The sequence below is a fragment of the Salvia hispanica genome, chromosome 3 (genome assembly GCF_029641045.1).
Source record: "Salvia hispanica isolate PSC_SH4W2 chromosome 3, Shi_PSC_v1, whole genome shotgun sequence".
NCBI classification, from domain to species: Eukaryota; Viridiplantae; Streptophyta; class Magnoliopsida; order Lamiales; family Lamiaceae; genus Salvia; species Salvia hispanica.
Genome location: NC_142694.1, coordinates 9422107 through 9441527, shown reverse-complemented (window position 1 = coordinate 9441527; position 19421 = coordinate 9422107). Strand labels below are relative to the sequence as shown.

At 36.6% G+C, this 19421-nt stretch overlaps 1 protein-coding gene across 1 annotated transcript; it reads left to right on the top strand.

The window, feature by feature from the left end:
- The first annotated feature begins 392 nt into the window (after positions 1-392).
- Positions 393-6826, top strand: RLP4 (receptor like protein 4). Its single transcript, XM_048116886.2, has 9 exons — positions 393-753; positions 1301-2359; positions 3659-3806; positions 4631-4702; positions 4927-4998; positions 5680-5751; positions 5831-5908; positions 6099-6280; positions 6378-6826. Exons 1-9 carry the CDS (start codon positions 684-686, stop codon positions 6497-6499), a joined length of 1875 nt encoding a protein of 624 aa, XP_047972843.1. The 5' UTR covers positions 393-683; the 3' UTR covers positions 6500-6826.
- The last annotated feature ends 12595 nt before the right edge of the window (positions 6827-19421 follow it).

Sequence of the window (19421 nt, the reverse complement as noted above, 5' to 3'; positions counted from 1 at the left end):
CCTATTTAAATTAGTCATAGAAGTATGTAATCAATCTTAAATAGGTGTATTTAATAAACACATTAATGCAACGGTAATCAAGTACATATTCAAAATATAAATTTTAATTAAAACTAATATAATGTACAATTACCATTTCAACCTCCATCACCATCATGTCAAAAAAATATATTCCATAATTAAAATTGAATATTGAGTGGAATAAGGTGTTTTGCTTCTTGGCTTCTTGCAAAGAATTGATTTTTAAGGCGATCCGAGAATGTGGTCGCGTGGGTGGAAGTGGGTTCTACGGAATGAGACAGCCCACCGGCACTCAATTGCAAGACAAAATGTCCACAAAAAGCAAATTAAGAAGAGCATATCACGGGTCAAATACTCTCGAAATTGGAGAGACAAAGTTTCCATTTTTTTTTTTCTATTTTTTCACTGCAGTCGACATTCACTACACTAGAATAAATTGCCAACTGTTTTACCTGCACCACGCTACAACTTCCCATTTTTCCAATAAAGTATTTAATATTACGGCGAAATCGCGGCCAAGAATTGAAGAATCTCAATCAACTCATTCCAAGATTGGGCACTACAATAAGGGGAAGGGATCCAAGACGGAATGTCATTCACTTTTTTCCTTGATTAACCTGAAGAAGCTTGTTCACTTTTGCTAATCTGAAGTCGGAGCAGCAATGCTGGAATTTCGGGTGCTCTTACTCTTGACTGCCTTATTATTTGCCCCGAAGCCTTCTCTTGCTCGAGGTTCATCTCTCTCTCACTCTAAAACACTCTCACACGCAACTACGCGTTGCACGCGAGAGATTAGTGCATCTTGAAGTGATGTGGTCGATTAGTTAGTGGGTATGTATGAACTGTTTTAGGGCTTTGAGTTAATCTGGAGCTTATGGGGTTATTTGACGTTACAATTCGATGAAATGGGAGTAAATTGATTAAATTTTGGTTTAGTTTTATTGTAAAGTGTGTCGAGAGTGAGGATTTTGAACATATTTTGTTGAAATGAGCTCTTGCTAGTCCAAGTTAGAAGCTTGTAGATTGGTTGGGGGTGTTAGGACATTTAGCACAAGCGTGAAAACTTTGGGGGTCTAGGTCTGCTTAGAGCGCCCAAGTCAATTGAAGATTTTTCGTCAGTATGTGTTGATTTACATGTGGCATTTAGTAATTGTTGTATTTTACAATGCATTTCCAAGTGAAGTTTTTATGAATGGATTCATTTTTCTTGAATAGGTAGGTATCTGTGCTTACTTAGCAATATAGCCCTTTTCACTTCATGAATTTTGTGTTTTGACAGCACCATATGCATTGCGAATAAGCTGCGGAGCTCGTGATGATGTTTATACTTCTCCAACAAATACTCACTGGTACAAGGATTTTGCATACACCGGAGGCATTCCTGCTAATGCGACCATCCCTAGTTTCATCTCTCCTCCACTCAAAACACTCCGATATTTTCCTTTGTCTGAGGGTACTGAAAACTGCTACAACATAAAGAAAGTTCCCCGTGGCCATTATCTTGTAAGGATCTTCTTCGGATTGCTTGCAGAACCTAGCTTTGACAATGAACCTTTGTTCGATGTCTCAATTGAGGGAACCTTGGTTTATTCACTTCCATCTGGTTGGAGCAACCATGATGATGAGCGTGCATTTGTTGAAGGCCTCATTTTTCTAAAAGATGGAACATCGACTCTTTGCTTCCATAGCACTGGACATGGAGATCCAGCTATACTATCCATTGAAATTCTTCAGATAGATAATAGGGCTTATTATTTTGGCGGTGGCTATGGTCAAGGAACTATTCTCAGAACCGACAGGCGACTTAATTGTGGTGCTGAGAAACCAAAGTTTGGTGCTGATTACAGTGCAGACCGGTGGGGCGGTGACCGATTTTGGAATTTCCTCCCAACATTTGGTGAGAATTCTGATAAGGTCATATCTACTCAGAAAAGCATCAAACAGAGCTCGCAGTCGCCCAACTTTTATCCAGAAGCTCTCTATCAAAACGCTCTCATCAGTACTGATACGCAACCTGATTTGATGTACACAATGGAGGTTGAACCTACTAGGAATTATTCCATTTGGTTGCATTTTGCTGAAATAGATCCTTCAGTCACTGAAGCAGGACAGAGGGTGTTTGATGTCCTGATCAATGGTGACATTGCATTTCGAGATGTTGACATTTTTAGTATGTCTGGGGGCATAAATAGCGCGCTTGTCTTGAACAAAACATATGCTGTCAGTGGGAGGAGTTTGACCATAACTTTGCATCCTACAAAAGGAAATTATGCTTTAATCTGTGCTATAGAGCTTTTGGAGCTTGTTTTAGCTGAATCCAAAACGCTGCCAGCTGAGAGTAAGCCTAATACAAATCATATTTATCAAACCTGAGTTTCCAATTATATTCTGCATCTTATTTAACACACCTAGATTTACATCATTGTCGGGGTATGGAGATAAGTATTTCTTATGCAATCATCTAGCTCATGTCTTACTTGCTAGAATGGGTCTGCCTCTTATAAGAAAATATTATCTTCTGTTGAGTTTTAAAGTGAAAGAGGAATTAGGATCTCAGTCAATATCTGTTAAGACATAATTTTATTCCCTGTAGTTATTTATGCATATCCGGTTTTGGCCATTCATAGAAGTGAATGTGATTTATTTGCTTCCTTTCATTCAGGAGAAGGGATATCCTTTTGACCAACACAACATAGTCATTGATTAATTAGAGTAAAATATTATTCAATATTAATCCAGCACCCCTTCCTCAACTTTGGTAAAAAAAGGAAATTCCACAAAATTCACCAGCTGGGCTATGTATGTAGCAATAGCAATAGTGGAATCTTTAGTAAAATGTTGATGACCAGAGATAACTCTCTTTTAATATTCTTGGGGTAGGAGGGAGTAATTCTTTTATGTATCTAATATCCTGTTTCCCCTAGCTTTGATGCTTACAGCTATCCTCGATTCTTAGAGAACTGGTACAATCATGGGAATTTAGGGGTGTGTGTAATATAAGATATTCAGGTGCCCCGGGCAAACTTCTTACTTTTTCGGCTAACTCTAACCCTGGAAACTCTACCCTGATCACGCGACATAGAAAAAATCACTATCAAGATAACATTCCTAGTCCAAGGTGTACCATCTGCATTCCAAATGGGCAAATAGTGACTCTTGAGTGTATCTACTGGAACATGCATATCTAAGCAAAATGAGCTTATAACCACACCAATAGTTGTCACAGAGGCATTATTGACAAAAACTACTTTCTTTTGGCGATACTGGCAGTGTGTTCTTTATTGGATGATGGCCATAGTTATTACTCCCATCGTCCCCTAAAAATAGAAACTTTCTATTTAAGGAAATTTCTTTCTCTCAAATGAGGTGGGTGGGACCCATGTTCCACTAACACACTTTTCTTTCTATCTCTTTCTTACTTTACCAATTTTGCATTAAAACCCGTGCCGTTTCAAAAGTTCATATTTTTAGGGGAAGGAGGGAGTATATAAAAATGATCACTTTTCAAACCAATTGGACATAATCCTTTTTGTAATTGTTCGTGGTTTCTTGAGACTGTCTTAGCTATCATGTCACTTTGTGCATGTCATTTTCATCCTCTCTAGAATTATAAGTGTTAAAACTTTTTTCCTTGTAGTTGAGGCTTTGCAAAAGTTGAAGGGCGCTCTTGGTCTTCCTCTCCGTTTAGGGTGGAATGGTGATCCTTGTGTTCCCGAACAGCATCCATGGAGTGGAGTGGACTGTCAGTATAACAGAAGTATCAGTAAACATGTTATTGATGGGCTGTATGCACTTGATCCCTACCTAGGTCTTTTATATGCAAATAAATCTAAACATCTACCCCTTTTTGAAGCAGAGATGAGATTTGTAAATGCCTTACCATTGAAGTGACTGAATTTCTTGATGCATTATTAAGCAACTGAAAAAAATAAAAGCAAATGTAATTACCAAGAAAAGTGAACTAGATTCATACTGTTCTTAGTAGGCATGCTTTCATCAGAACTATGGAATTCAAAGACTGATACAGCTGAAGCTGATACTTTTATGAGGAGGAAATATATCAAGTTCCAACATACAGAAGTTTTTTTGTCTCTAAAGGCTTGTTTGAATTTGAACCTTGATCGCATAAAGTTTATCCACGACATGGGCTGTGTTCTCACTACAAAATTGTAGGAGATACCTTTATGAAAATCCACAGTAATAAACTGATAAAGGAATATCATGAGCTACAGGTAGGATAGTCTCTTTTTTTACTTTTCTACTTATAGTCTTCTTTTGCTATTTGAAATTGCCCCTTCTAGATCTTGGAAGATTACCTGGAATCATTTCTTAGATGCTTATTTCTGGCAAAGAGTCACTGTGACTTTGACTAGATGCGTACTTACTGATTTTGTGTTTAACAGCATCCCTTTGTGTGTTTCTGTTTTATCGATAAAAGTTTGAAAATTGTAACCAAATGCTTATCACAATAGTATTCTAGTTGGATTGTCTGGCATTCATCAGAAAACCATTATTCCCAATCAAAATCGTACCATTCACTTATACTTTGTTTTCTCCATTCATGATCGAATTTTATGTATTAATTCTTTTATTTGCTTTGCGAGGTCAGAATTCTTGACAATCAGGGTTTGAGGGGTTTCTTACCAAATGATATATCTCATCTTCGCCATCTCCAGAGCATGTAAGTCAAATCGGGGCCATCTAGTTATGATAATAAATTATGCTTAAATTGATAAGCAGATTCTTATGAGTTTCTTTTTATGGTACTGGGAATGATACTACATTTCTCCACTCGTCGGTTATAAAACTCATATGCATGGCTTGATTTAGAAAGTCTTTAACATTGCATTACAGTAAAGCAAATATTCTCTTTATCTCATATTTATGTAAATTGTGTGTTTACAGAAATTTAAGTGGGAACAGCATTTCTGGGGGCATTCCCTCTTCACTTGGATCAATTCCTACACTGGAGATTCTGTGAGTAAAATTTACACCATTGTTAGCCTGGTTTGAGATTTATTTCTTTGGTTTCTCTCCTCCGAAGTGTGGAGAAGAATGGTGAAGTCTGAACTTGCTTATCTTTGTTGATGTTTTATGTTAGTGGACAATGGTGGATGTTGCAGCTGTCATGTTTTCTTTTTTCTTTACTCCATTTCAAGTAACCAAAGGCTATGGACTCAGAATAATGAATGATCTTCAAAACAATTCTCTGAATTATGCCTTTTTGATAGGATTCCTAGTATATAAAACTTGGAATAGGTTTTAATTTCTATTAAGTTGTTGAAATGAGTTCAAAAAAGTTGGGGGCTTTGACTGTTTTAGTTTGATTGTAAACTCTAAAATAGAAGTGTAAGATAGGAGTATGTAACTTACAAACACGGTACGTGTATAAAGCACACCAGAGTAACTCCTGCATCCATTGATGGATAACTTTTGATCCCAGATCGCGCTCCTGATCTCTAAATAAACATTTAAGACTAATAGAGTGTGTAGACCATTAAGAGTCGAATGCAGTCAATCATTTTCTCCTTCATGATCTACTGTTGATAGATCAAGTTGATACCTTCTACTTACTATCTCATATTTTGCACTGGATTAAATATGCTTAAATTGCCTCATCCACTTAACAAATGCTGAAGCAAGAGTTTTGAACAACAGCGATCTATCATTCAACTCTTTCAATGGATCCATCCCTGAAAGTCTTGGACAGCTAACGTCACTACGGATACTGTAAGAAATTTCAAGATGTTACCTGATTCCGCAATGAAAATTCTTCGACATGGACTAATCTGTTGCTATTTTTTCACAGCGACCTGAACGGCAACTCCTTATCAGGAAAAGTTCCAGCTGCACTCGGGGGAAGGCTCTTGCATGGAGCTAGCTTCAAGTATGTTTTACCTATTTGTCAAATTTATATCTTCAGTCATTATTAGATTGGACCATCAATTGAGGTTTCATGAATTTGGGCCCTATGTTTCATGAATTCTAGTTAGATGATATGACTTCAGTATTATGCCTCTATGAGATAAGGCTTCTCTAGTTGTCCCCTAAGAATATTTCTGCTCATCTTTGTGCAGCTTTACTGATAACTCAGGCCTTTGTGGCATCCCTGGATTAGCAACATGCGGGCCACATCTTTCCGTTGGTGCTAAAATTGGCATCGGGCTGGCATCCCTTGTGGCCCTTGTACTGATAGCGACTTGCTTGACATGTTGGTGGAAAAGGCGGCAAAATATTCTTCGTTCTCAGAGAATCGCATGTAAATATTTCTCTTGAATGTAGACTGCTTGGGAGCACATTAAATTTGGCAGATCCAGTACTTCATTTCTTACGTGCTGAATTGTTTCTTTGCTCAGCGAGACCTGCGCCATATGCAAAAGCGAGGACACATTTCAATCGCGATGTCCAAATGACAAGACATCAAAGCCAAGAACATGCCAAGACAGCAGCTGAGAACGGGCCGAGCTTGCTGGCATAACTGACCAGCAACGAGACATATGTACGCATTAGTTCATGTACGATTTTGTGAATATGCAGAAGCCTTCCCATGCTACAACATCAAATCATACGTCTTACTTTGAGAAAGAGCTCGGAAGAGCTCAATGCAGTTTGCAGTCTGTGGAAGAGAAGTGATCAATCTTCATGGAGCAACTCGGTAGATTACTGTAGTTTATGATAATGATATGCAGTTATATTTATATTTATATCTCTGACCAAATCAACAATATTGGTAACTTGCTACAGTCAAACAACATACTTGATATATTGGGAAAGCATTGAAGTAACCTTGAACTTATCTAGTTAATTGGGTCTGAGTACTGAAGAAGCTTGAATTTTTACTAGACCGTACTCCTTTATTTCACTGCAAGTGATCAAATTTCTAAATATTTTGTATTGTTTAGTGATTGATATATTTTTTAACAAAAAACAGTACTTTTTCTCTCTTATTTTATATGTTTATTTTTTCTTAGTTTTTTTCTCTTATACTTTATTTTTTACATTTAACTCATAAAATAATTTTCTTAAATTTCATGTCAAAAAGAAGTATTGTGACAAGACGAATGAAGTACTCTCTCGTCCCATTGAAGATGACCAACTTTTTTCTTTAGTTTGTCACAACCAAGATGAATCATTACTTAAAATAGAAGCATCTTTATCTCTACTTTATTCCATCTTTCTTACTTTACTCTCCACTCAACACACAAAATAAAGTTGCATAACATCCCGTGCCGCTCAAGGAAATGGGTCATCTTCCTTGGGACGGAGGGAGTATTTGAATATACATTCCATTTGTGAAAAAAAAATTGTGCAAGAAATGTAAATAAGAAAAAACACATGAAATGTTAAAAATACACTTCAAGAGGGTTAGTAGGCTTACAATAAATAGAAAAATATAGAAAAAAATAATTTTGATGATAGTCCGAAATGAAAAAAAAAACTGGATTATTTTTATGGATGGATATAGTACTAATTATAAGGATCATGAGAATTAAAATAAAGATAAAGATTATTTCCTTCCTCCAATAATAAGAGTCATATTTTGTCATTTCCTTCCATCCCACAATAAGAGTCATATTTCACTTTGGTCATATTTCACTTTACCATAATAAGTAGGTTTCACATCCCACCAACTTATTCTACTCACATTTTATTATAAAACCAATATATATAAGTGGGACACATATTCCATTAACTTATTCAATCCACTTTTCTTTACATTTCTTAAAACTCGTGCCCAAACCAAATATGACTCTTATTGTGGGACGGAAGGAATAACTTCTATGTTTGTTACCTCCTCCGTTATGATTAATCATCCCACTTTAATTTGATACTCCGTATGAATTTTAAGAATATAAAGATAAATAAATGGAACCTTCTTCGTGTTATCACCAAAATGTGTTATATAAGTAAGATCATTAACATGATCATTAGCTAGAAGAAGAGGAGGTGGACTACCGGAGGAGTTGGAGGAAGTGGACTAATTTGGTAGGGGAGGAGTTGGAGGAAGTGGACTAATTTGGTAGGGGTGGAAGTGGACGAATTGAGAGAGGAGAATGTGTTGCTTGGAGGGGTGGTGGTAGAGGAAGAGGTGGACGAGTTGTTAGAAGAGAATTTGTTGCTTGGAGGGGTAGTGGTGGAAGAGGTGGATGGGTTGGGAGAGGAGGATATATTGCTTGGGGTGGAAGTGGACGAATTGGGAGAGGAGAATATGTTGCTTGGAGGGGTGGTGGTAGTGGAAGAGGTGGACGAGTCGGGAGAGGAGAATTTGTTGGTTTGAGGGGTGGTGGTCGAAGAGGTGGATGAGTTGGGAGAGGAGGATATGTTGCTTGGGGTGGAAGTGGACGAATTGGGAGATGAGAATATGTTGCTTGGAGGGGTGGTGGTAGTGGAAGAGTTGGACGAGTTGGGAGAGGAGAATTTGTTGCTTGGAGGGGTGGTGGTGGAAGAGGTGACGAGGTGGGAGAGGAGGATATGTTGCTTGGGGTGGTGGTGGTGAAAGAGGTGGAAAAATTGGAAAAGGAGGATATGTTGCTTGGAGGGATGGTGGTGGACGACATGGATGAAAAGGATACAAGACATTTCGGAGAATGGGTCTTGGCTGCACGGGAGGTATTACAGGAGCAACTGAGTGTGGCACACCCATTGCATCCAAAAATTGATGAGAATGATTGAAGAACACAACTAAATAACAAAACATCAAAATAAGAGACATACGGTTCAAGATAGACATCAATGAAACTAAATAGTGTTAATAATAAGAAACAGAGACAGTTCAAGATATACACTAGCTGTGACTAAATATTGTAGCGACTTACAGTCAAAAGTCATTACATAGCACTAATTCACAAATGCTAGAGCTAAATCATACATGCCCCTCTCCACCAAATAAGATTACATAGCCTGTTCCAAACTATAGAAAAAAAATGTGTCACTTGAAGCACAAAATCACAACAAGCAATCAAAGGATTCATGATTCGAGAAAACGACAATGACATTCTTGGGATATTGGGAGAGAATAAGATGAACCAATAAATCTAGAACAAGATATTGATAGAGTATGAAAAGAGTGTGAATTAAAACGCAATTTTGAAGTAGTAAAACGAAAAAGAGATTGAGAGATTTACGAGTTCATGGAGTGATTCTTTGTTAAAGAGTATAAAATTATGTGCATAGAGAGTGAGAGTGAGTGTGAGAAAGGGGCTGTAAAATGTAGGGGTGGGTGAAAATACCAAAAAACGGTATTTTCGGTGTACCGTAATTTTTGGTACGATACCATACTATACCGTAAGTTTTCGATACAGTAACGATATGAATTTTCTTATAACGCGGTATACAAAAATATATTGAAAATCAATACGTATTAAATTATCGATATATACCGTAATCCGAAATATATTGAAAATCAATCTGTATTAAAATTACATTTTTTCAGTATACATGTATTTGAAATAGTACGATATTTCGATATATCGTACCGAAGTTCGATACGATATACCGAAATATCAATATGGTAACAATATGTAATTATTTCATACGGATATTTTTGATACGGTATACAATACAACATTTTCGCTATGGTATATCGTAGGGGTGGGTATTTGGTCGGTTCGGTTAATAACCGAACCGACATGTCGGTTAACTGACCCTAAAAATTCCATCAAAAAACTAACCGGAACCGACCCGATCTTCGGTTTGGTTACTTAATTAACCGACTCGGTTGTAACCGATCAGTTATTGGTTATAACCGAACTAACCGAGTTGGTTTATACTAGTTTTAACATACTATTCCCTCCGTCCGCGAATAGGAGTCCCGGTTGGCCATTTTCATCCGTCCGCCATTAGGAGTCCCGGTTAGACATTTTATCTTGGGAGTATAAAAAATGACCCCACTTTTCCCTTAATTTAGAAGCTGCAATTAATTTAATCCACTTTGATTGCAAATAATAATATAAATGGGTCCCACATTCCACTATCACACACTTAAATTATTACACTCAAACTTTTCTTAAAACCCGCACCCAACTCAACTGGGACTCCTATTCGCGGACGGAGGGAGTAGTTTTTAAGCACTTTATTTACTTTAAGCGATCTTATTTTTAAAATAATGTTTAGATACTTGACTTTGAGATATTTGATAGTGACACAAATTAAAATTGACTTTTTTTAACATTGCAATATGACTTATGAGACTTTAATAAAATTTGGAAGTAAATTACAATTTCTTCTATTGCGACAAAATTTGAAAGTAAATTACAATTTCTTCTATTACTAATTAAAAATATAATAAAAAATTAAATTATTTATGGTTATAACTTTTAACTTGTTATCTACTTTTATTATTATTATACTCCTATTTACAAGCAATACATATATTGTTTAGGCTCTCTAATAGACTTAAACTTAAATGATCTTAAATTTGAAAACTTTTTCTCAAGGTAATCTTATTTTTAAAATAGTAGTATTGCTTAAGCACTTGTTAACTTTGAGAGATCTTATTTTTTAAAATATATTTAAAAACTTTATTGAATCTGAGATATTATAAGTATAATGTCACGACCGCGCTTTGCTAAGGATAGCATTGCTCGGTAAATCATGACCAGGGGAGGGAATTAAGAAGAGGGGATAGAAAGGGGACGAAAGAATTTACAATAAAACATGCAAGTACTCTTCATAAGATAAAAGAGGTTCACAAGACAACGAAAGATCATGAGGATTTAAAAGAGTGTTTAACATAGGTCACTCGTTACTGATCATTTTTCTTATGACCCATTAGTACAAAATACTACAACATAAGCACAGCGGAAGGAGTTGTAAGCATATGGTCATGTGTATGAAGACACATGCCACGAAAATCCTACAAAAGAGATGAGACGACCACCAACTCCACTCAGCCACCAGTTCATCACTTGCTCAACCTGCACATTTAGAAATACATGCAGGACTGAGTACGGGGTACTCAGTGAACACATTGCCGAAAGATACACGTATAAGAAAAAGTTATTATCATGCCATCACAGTAACACGCGGGGGTTTTTCTTAAAGGCCCGAGCTTACTAAGTTCATTCTCATAAAGTTCGCTTGATCAAGCTAAGTTCATTCCATCAATCCGCCATATCTGATAGTTCATTGTGTGTCGGGAAGGTGGCCACCTTCCACGATCACATTGACCGGCCAACCCTTACGATGACTCACGGTCCATTCCTTTGTGTACACTAATGATCTTGGTCCTATTGGAGCCGAATTCGTTTCATTCATTCATTCATTTGGCATCGCCAAGCAGATAGGCATCATAAAACAAATAATTTATGGCACGATAACATTTGAAAAAAAGTAAGTGCGATTTTATCAAACAAAAATCATTTCATATATTTGATAATTTTATCCACACTTAATGTGTTGGATATAAAGCCCACCTCGATGCTTCCCAATAAAGTACTATTTCTCTACACAAGCTCGGCTTTGCAAGCAAACTCCTTGTACGCACCCTTCTTGAAAGAGGATATTCATTCAATTAGTCTTGAATACATACATAAGGTGCATGACATGCAATGGTCCTACATAGAAATGCATCCTATGCTCGAGGTTCGATCAAGATAACTTCAAAAGAGACTTCAAAGTAATTGGCAATTATTTGGGAGAGAACTCATTAAGCACATACATTCCTATCTTTAAGAAATTAATTAAGAAGATTAAAGTTTAATCAAATCTAGAGATTCAACTAAAAGAAAAATAATTAATCACAAGATTAATTACTTAAACACCTCAACAACTCGAAACAAACCAACAACCCAACTAGAACATCAAACCCAACAATTTAGTAAATAAAAGTCCATTTCTTCACTTAGGCTCCAAGGCCCAAAATTCCCTTTTTCTTCTAAGATTTTCGGCCCAAACTAAAAGAAATAATAGACCATACCACAAGAAATTAATTGGCCCATAGGGAGGCCCGGATCCTAAATAATTAGTAAACTCTACCTCTTTATACAAAATATTATAAAGAAAAAAAAGAATGGAAGGGGGCGCCTCCTTTCTCCCCCCCTAACCTCACGCTACTCTCTCATCTCTCTTGCCACTCCCCGCGCCGGCCATGGCGGGGGCGACGCCAGCCGCCGGTCGCGGCTCTCTTTCTTCTCTCTTTCCCCCTCTACCTCGGTCTCTCTTTCTCTCTTCTGCCCGGAGGCGGCCACTCTCTCTTGGCTACGGATCTTGACCGCCGGTGGGTAGCACATCGCCGTCGCCACCTCTCTGACTCCAGGTACATCCTCTTTCCCTTTTTTTTTTTTCATCACACACACACACACACACTCATACAAACCTAGGAACACGCTCACATTTCTCTTTACGGTTCAATCTCAGTCACCGAGCTCGCCGAGTGAGCGGGGGAGAGTGCAGCGAGTTTGTCCGGGCAGAGGGTGGGGGGGGGGGGGGGGCAGCGTTAGGCTGCTCGGGACGACGCAGCGGTGACCGGTCAGCGAGCTCTGGGCCACGGCGGTGTCGCCGGGCAGCAGCTGCGAGGGGCAGCAGCGGCGGCGTGTGTGGCTTCCGAACACAGCAGCGACGGCTGCCCGGAAGAGACAGCAGCGGCGGCTGTCCGGCAGAGGCCCTCTCCGCGAAAAGGTAAGTCCTTTACTGCTCTTGATTCTTACGGTTGTACGTCTATTAAAATTTTGCAAAGCTTACTTAAGCTAGGCTAGGCTAAGTTGTGTTCATGGATATAAGATTAGGATTTGTAGTTCTACATTCAAAATTCTACTATGCGCATGAAAAGAATGAGTATGTTTTGCGTATTGATGTTGGCATAAAAAAATGTTTGAAAGAACTACTACCATAATGCAAGCAAAAATGTGATTTAAAACTAGGAAATCAAAATGGTTCAAAGATAGATACCTTGGAGAAGTGAAGGAGGTAATTAGACTTTATTTCCTTGCTTGAAAGATTCGATATCCTCAATCGAAGGAGAACTATGATGATAGATATTTTGTGTGGTGAAACAAAGGAATTACTAATGGAGTGAGGATGGTATTTATAGAGGAATTAGGAGCAATGAAATCCATGGTTAAAAACTTGATTCATATGTGGAAGTGAAATGTCCAAAGGTTATGGACTTTTTGCCATAAGAGGCAAGTTGGCTAATCAACCATTCCTTTTACCTAAAAAGGAAAGAATATTATGTCTCGTCACTTAAAAAGACGCGAGCCGTCGTTTGATTTGCGTGTTTGATGTGATTTGATTTCGTCGATCGTCTCGTCTTGATTTAACACGCTTCTTATCCATTCGTGTAGGTATCGGGATTCAAGGCGTGACTATTGAGCAAGATCCGAAGGGCATGGAGAGTATTTTATTTTTAGTAAATCTTTACTTAAACGTTGAATTCGTGTACGGGCTTTTTATTTGAAACTCGGTCTTCACAAACGGACTTTTATTAGAGCAAACTTTATATTGAAATATTACTATTTTTGTTCACTACTCAAAATATACTTCACAACGATTAATCATAACAAGAAGTAATAATAAAAAAATTAGACGCAAAACTTATATATTTATATATATATATATAGATCGATTTTTCTAAGTCTTAGCGTAAAAAAAAAAGTCGGGGTGTTACATATAAGTAACTGATAGTACATAAATTAAAATAGACTTTTTTGACATTGCAAATTTACAATATAAGACTTTGACAAAATTTGAAAGTAAATTACAGATTCTTCTATTGTGACAAAGTTTAAAAGCAAATTATCTACTTTTATTATTATTATTATTATTATTATTATTACTATTATTATTATTATTGTTATTATTATTATTATTATTATTATTATTATTATTATTATTATTATTATTATTATTATTATTATACTCCTATTTACAAGTAATACATAAATTGTTTAGGCACTTTGAAAGACTTAAACTTTACATGATCTATAATTTAAAAACTTTTCCCCAATAATAAGTGAATGGTTATTCTATATTTAACATAGTAATGCTTAAGCAATTTATTGACTTTGAGATATAATTTTATAAGTATAATACTATAATTGATAGTGACACAAATTAAAATGGACTTTTTTGACATTGCAATACGAGACTTTGGCAAAATTTAGATATAAATTACAATTTCTTCCATTGTGACAAAGTTTGAAAGTAAATTATAATATCTTCTATTTTTAAATAAACATATAATTGAAATTAAAATTGAATTCAATTGAAAGTAAATTGAAATTGAAATTAAAATTAAATTATAATTTCTTCTATTTTTAATGTGTTATAATGCTATAAATTAGCTACACCCGAATATTAGCAAAGAGACAAGAGAAAGAAGAAACGTCGAACGAAAAGGTTTGGAAATAAACGACGGTAGCATGCTCAACACTTAAATGGCCTAATTCCCTTATGTGCTTGATGTATATATGTGCTAAGAAAAATTATGTGATATAAGTGACTTGATTTTAGATGATATAAATTCGTTAATGGTGTGCAATAATTAGCTAGTTTTCATTCTCACTATTGGGCCCTAAGCTCTCTGTCAATATTGTCAAGGTAAATATAACCCAGTCACTCATGATGTTGTACTACTTTTCTAGCCAATGCATACTCTCCTTAAACAACAACAACAACGACAACAACAATAACCACAGTTATGAGGCAAGAGGTGTGATCACGTGGCGATTCATTTGCAACATGTATCAATACTCTCCGACTCTCTCCATCTCTTGTCCGACTAGAGTAATGAGCCAAAAGATAAGTTTCAACACCATGGCTACTTTGAGTCGGTTAGGTGGAACATATTCTTACACATATGCACAGGGCACAGACTGATGACTCAGCCTCTATATTGACGAGGGCAAAGTTTGAGGTCAAGGGGATCGGAATGAAGAAGGCTCGGGTTCTCGATGCTCTGGATCAAACTCAGAAGCACCCTCTGAAGGTGTATTGAATTCAATGGTCTACCCGGGAGGGCCGCCTTCACTGGACACAGAGGAGATGGTGACGGGGGCGGAACATACGCCTGGGCTCGGGGTATTAGGTGGTGACCTCTGTGTGGAGAATGGCATGATACGAACCAGAGTGAAGTAGTCGTTGTTGACCTTAGTTTCAGACCGTGTTTTAAAAACTGGACCGGACCAGCCGCAAACCGGTGGCCTTTCCGGTCCGATGCATCATATAAAACGGCAGAGGGTTGGGCCGTTTTGGACCGGGTGAGCTGGTCGTTGGACCGGTTTCAATTTTTTTTTATATTTTTTAAAACTAACTAAAAATCAATTTAAAAAAAATTATACTAAACTTTCATTTCATATTAACCCATACTTGTATTGGGTCTATGAATTGATAAATACTATACTTGAAAAATCATTTGCGACTCTCTTTATAGAAGTATTCCACAAGATTCTTCTTTTAGTTTTCAATGTGGGATGAAAAATTTGTTTTATAGTCATCTTTTACAATCTTTTGTCTTTACTTTTTCAATGTAGTTTTTTTTTTGTTAATATGTACTACCATATTATACCAACTATCAACTATATACCATGATAGGGGTGTATTAGGGTCCTCACAGCTCCTTAGTATCAAACACAACACAAATCACAACCCCTGAATCCTTGGATTTGATGGTTGTGATAAACTACATTATTAGACTAAAACACTACATTATTTACCAAAATAGTACTCCCTCCTCCCTCCGTCCACGAATATGAGTCTTGTTTTTCTATTTTAGTTTGTCCGTGAATAGGAGTTATGGTTCACTTTTCCGTAAATGGTAATAGTGTCCATCTTCCACTAACGCATTCAACTTACATTTCATTTAAAACTAATGTATACAAGTGAGACCCCTATTCCACTAATTGTTTTCCACTCACTTTTCTTAACATTTCTTAAAACTCGTGGCGCCAAGAATTGGGACTCTTAATGACGGACGAAGCGTACATTATTAGAATAATAATCTACATTATTAGATGACACGTGACATTAATCTAACCGTTAGATCACAATATCCAATGGACTGCAAGTGTTTTGTTTTAGAACAATAATTACCATATGAATATGAATACATCCCTACAAGGATAAATGTATAATTGAAAGCTATATACATATATTTTATATAACTAGATTGAAAGTACGTGAGTTTGCAAGTGCGTTCAGAAGGAAATAACAGGTTCCCTAGGTCCAGCAAATCCACTAGATCACGCGGTCTAGGAACTCGTTGGTCGCAAGAAATCCTGGTCGTCGGACACACAGAGCACTTCTTTCAAAAACCCTCAACCACTTTACTAAACCTAGTATAGGGAAGTAGGGATCGATCCCACAGAGAAGGATGCGTAATACTCATGTTCAAGGATTTGGATGTGTTTTTGGTGTTGGCTGCTGCCACGCATTTTTTCTTGGGTTGAGGAAAACAAATTAAACTTGACTTGGGAATCTTAAAACTCCTAAGCTAATAGCTAGACCTAGGCGAAATAATAAGAAAACGTTGCGAGAAAATTAACTGCTCGATCACTAGATCTAAGAGAACTAATCTACTTACCTAGACCTAGGAAATAAACTGACTGTGGGGACCATGACTGAAAAGCAGAGTACGTACGAAAAGCTGGCAGAATAACTAACTCTAGTACTAACTAACAGCGACATCATCTTCCACAACCAAATTGAGTAGAAACTCATAAGAAAATCAACATGAACGAAATCAAAGCAGAGCAAACTAGATCTAAGTCAAATTTATGCATAATCAACGAAGAACTAAAAAGGTCTGCAGATGCTAGACGAAGTGAAACAGAAAACAAGAAGAAAACTCAAATCCATCTAACAACTTCGTTTTCTCACTTCGGATCCAACCTTAGACGCTAAATCCACTCCGGATCCAAGCGTCCAACACAAACTCCAACCAACAGAAACACTTCATCACTTCAGATTCGAACAACAACCTCCAATCAGTCAATAAACCACAGATCTATCACCGAATTCCCATATCAAACACCACAACATCAAAATAAAACAGAGATCGACATAATACTTGTTAAAATAAACTTCCAGCAGCGAAATCTACGTAAATCAACTCAAAATATCACAACTAAACACAAATCAACAAGCGAAAAGATAACGGGTATCATCAACAGCCAAGCCGACTTCCAAAAGTGAAGTTCGACCGCAAAAGTGCAGAACAAACGGAATTAAAAGAGATTGTATCTTCGTCCACACGCGGACGGTGTTGCAACTGCGAAACTTCTAAAGAAAATAACCCTTCGTAACCCGACTACCCCAGATCTTCCATTCCCAAGTGTGTGTTATGTGTGTGAGCTAAGAGAGTGAACAAGTGATATGATGTGCGTTGCATGCTCTTCTATATATAGGCGTTGTAGTGGGGCCCAGCGAGGTATAGATAGACTTTGTTGCCCTCAGCTATTGACTCCCTCCGTCACGCCTTCTTTTCTTTTGAATTCTGCCCACTTCGCTTCATTCCTTTGCTAGACCATCTCCTTCTGCATTTCCTTGATCTAGCAATATTTCTCACACACCTGGCTTAGGAAACGTGTTAGGCCCAGCAAATTATAACGCTTTTCACCATATAACCGATGCATGAAATTAGCCTTATCATGGATCATAACTAAAAATTAATAAATCTTAATTAACTTCTAAATAAAGTTTTAGTTAATAATACTTAGATTAAAAATAAAATAACAATAATATATAATGGAAGAACCGTTTATAACATGAAAATTAATACTCCTACACAGTGGCGAACCTACTAAGGGGTTTGGGGGTCCAATGAACCCCCAACAATTTTACTATTTATACTACATATAATCATATATTATTAAAATTTCCTCATTAGCTCAAGTGGCTAATCACTAGGCTAGATAGTTTCCTTGCCTGAATTCAATTCCCTCTGAGCCCTTTTTGACTTTTATATTTCTATTTGTCTTTTTGCAATTTTTTTGTATTGTTAGCTTAAACTTCTCTAGTTTCCATATCATTTAATTATTTTTATCTCATTACTCATCTCGCATCTTTATAATGTCGAAACTTTTGGCAACACCGATATTTAAAAAAAAAATTAGAATTGGACCCCCCAATGTCAAAATTATGCGTCCGCCGCTGTTCGTACATAATAAACATATGAATAGAGTCCCATTATAGCAAATCTACTCCTTATTGCCGAACTGCAGAACCATACCAAATTAGGGTTTTTAGATCTAGTTTTTTATGGATGAGATGCGCAAATTTATAAATTATTTTTGTCTTCATCACGAGCCTATTTTAATTCATCCCATGACAAATAAGTCATACTAACATATTATGAAGATTTAACTTTATTCCAGTAGGTTTTTACTTCATTCCAATAGGATTATTACTTCATTCCAGTACGTAAAGACGGTTTCGCCGTCGCGTACCATTCTCCTCTCTACAATGTCTACCACCGCCGCCACGACATTGAAAAAAGATGGAATGATAGCCTAATTGAATGGTGTAATAAGCACATGGAATGGTGTAATAAACTATTTGAATGAAGTATGTGCAGAAGCATTTGAAATCCTACTGAATGAAGTAAAAAGTCTTTTCCAATAAAGTAACAACGTTTCTGAATAAAGTAATAAACCTACTGGAATAAATTGCATTTTTAAAGTGAATAAAGTAAAAACCCAGGTCAATGAATTTGAATGAAGCATTTGTTGAATCATTTCAAAACCTACCGGAAGTAAATAAAAACATATTGTAGTTTAAAGGTATTACGTACCAGAATGAAGTAATAAACCTAATACAATGAAGTCAAATGAGCTTGTAATGAAGACCGAAATAATTTACACAGCAGCGCATCTCATCAATAAAACTAGATCTAATGGCCCAAATTTGATCTCTAGTTCTGTCTTTAAAATTGGTTCGACATTGATCACAACTCTATGTTAAGAATTGGTATATACATGCATTTATCTCTATTTGTATATCTGTATATTATTTGAAATTAAATTATATTGTATTGATGCTTGTTTATTTACATGTTTTTTAATTTAAATGATTATAAAATATGTACTTAATTATATACTCATATAGGTTTGTGTTAAAATGACAACCCCTCTTAAAATGACACCGTGACACCGTGATAAGGCTAATTTCATGCATTGGTTATAGGGTTAAATTCTGCGATTTTTCAGGTCTAACAAACCTTTTTGAGCTAGGTGTGTAGAGAAAATGCCAGCCCCAGGAGGAAGACAGAGATCGCCTGGTGAAGGAAGCTGGCAAGGAAAATTGAGCAGAAGGATGAAGAGCCACTAGACTGAGGAGCATCGATTGGAGGGCAAAATAAGAATCACAAGAACAGTCTAGAAGCTCTATCCACTATAAAAAGGAGCACACAATCAACATGAAGTCAGTCTTGATCATCACCTTTTAGCTCCTAGTTTAGTTTTCCA

Excerpts from the sequence above, each read along its gene's own strand:
- RLP4 (XM_048116886.2), top strand. The coding sequence starts at position 684 with ATGCTGGAATTTCGGGTGCTCTTACTCTTGACTGCCTTATTATTTGCC. Across the intron at positions 3,807-4,630 it reads AAACATGTTATTGATGGGCT|AATTCTTGACAATCAGGGTT; the intron begins GTATGCACTTGA and ends TTGCGAGGTCAG. Across the intron at positions 4,703-4,926 it reads CTTCGCCATCTCCAGAGCAT|AAATTTAAGTGGGAACAGCA; the intron begins GTAAGTCAAATC and ends GTGTGTTTACAG.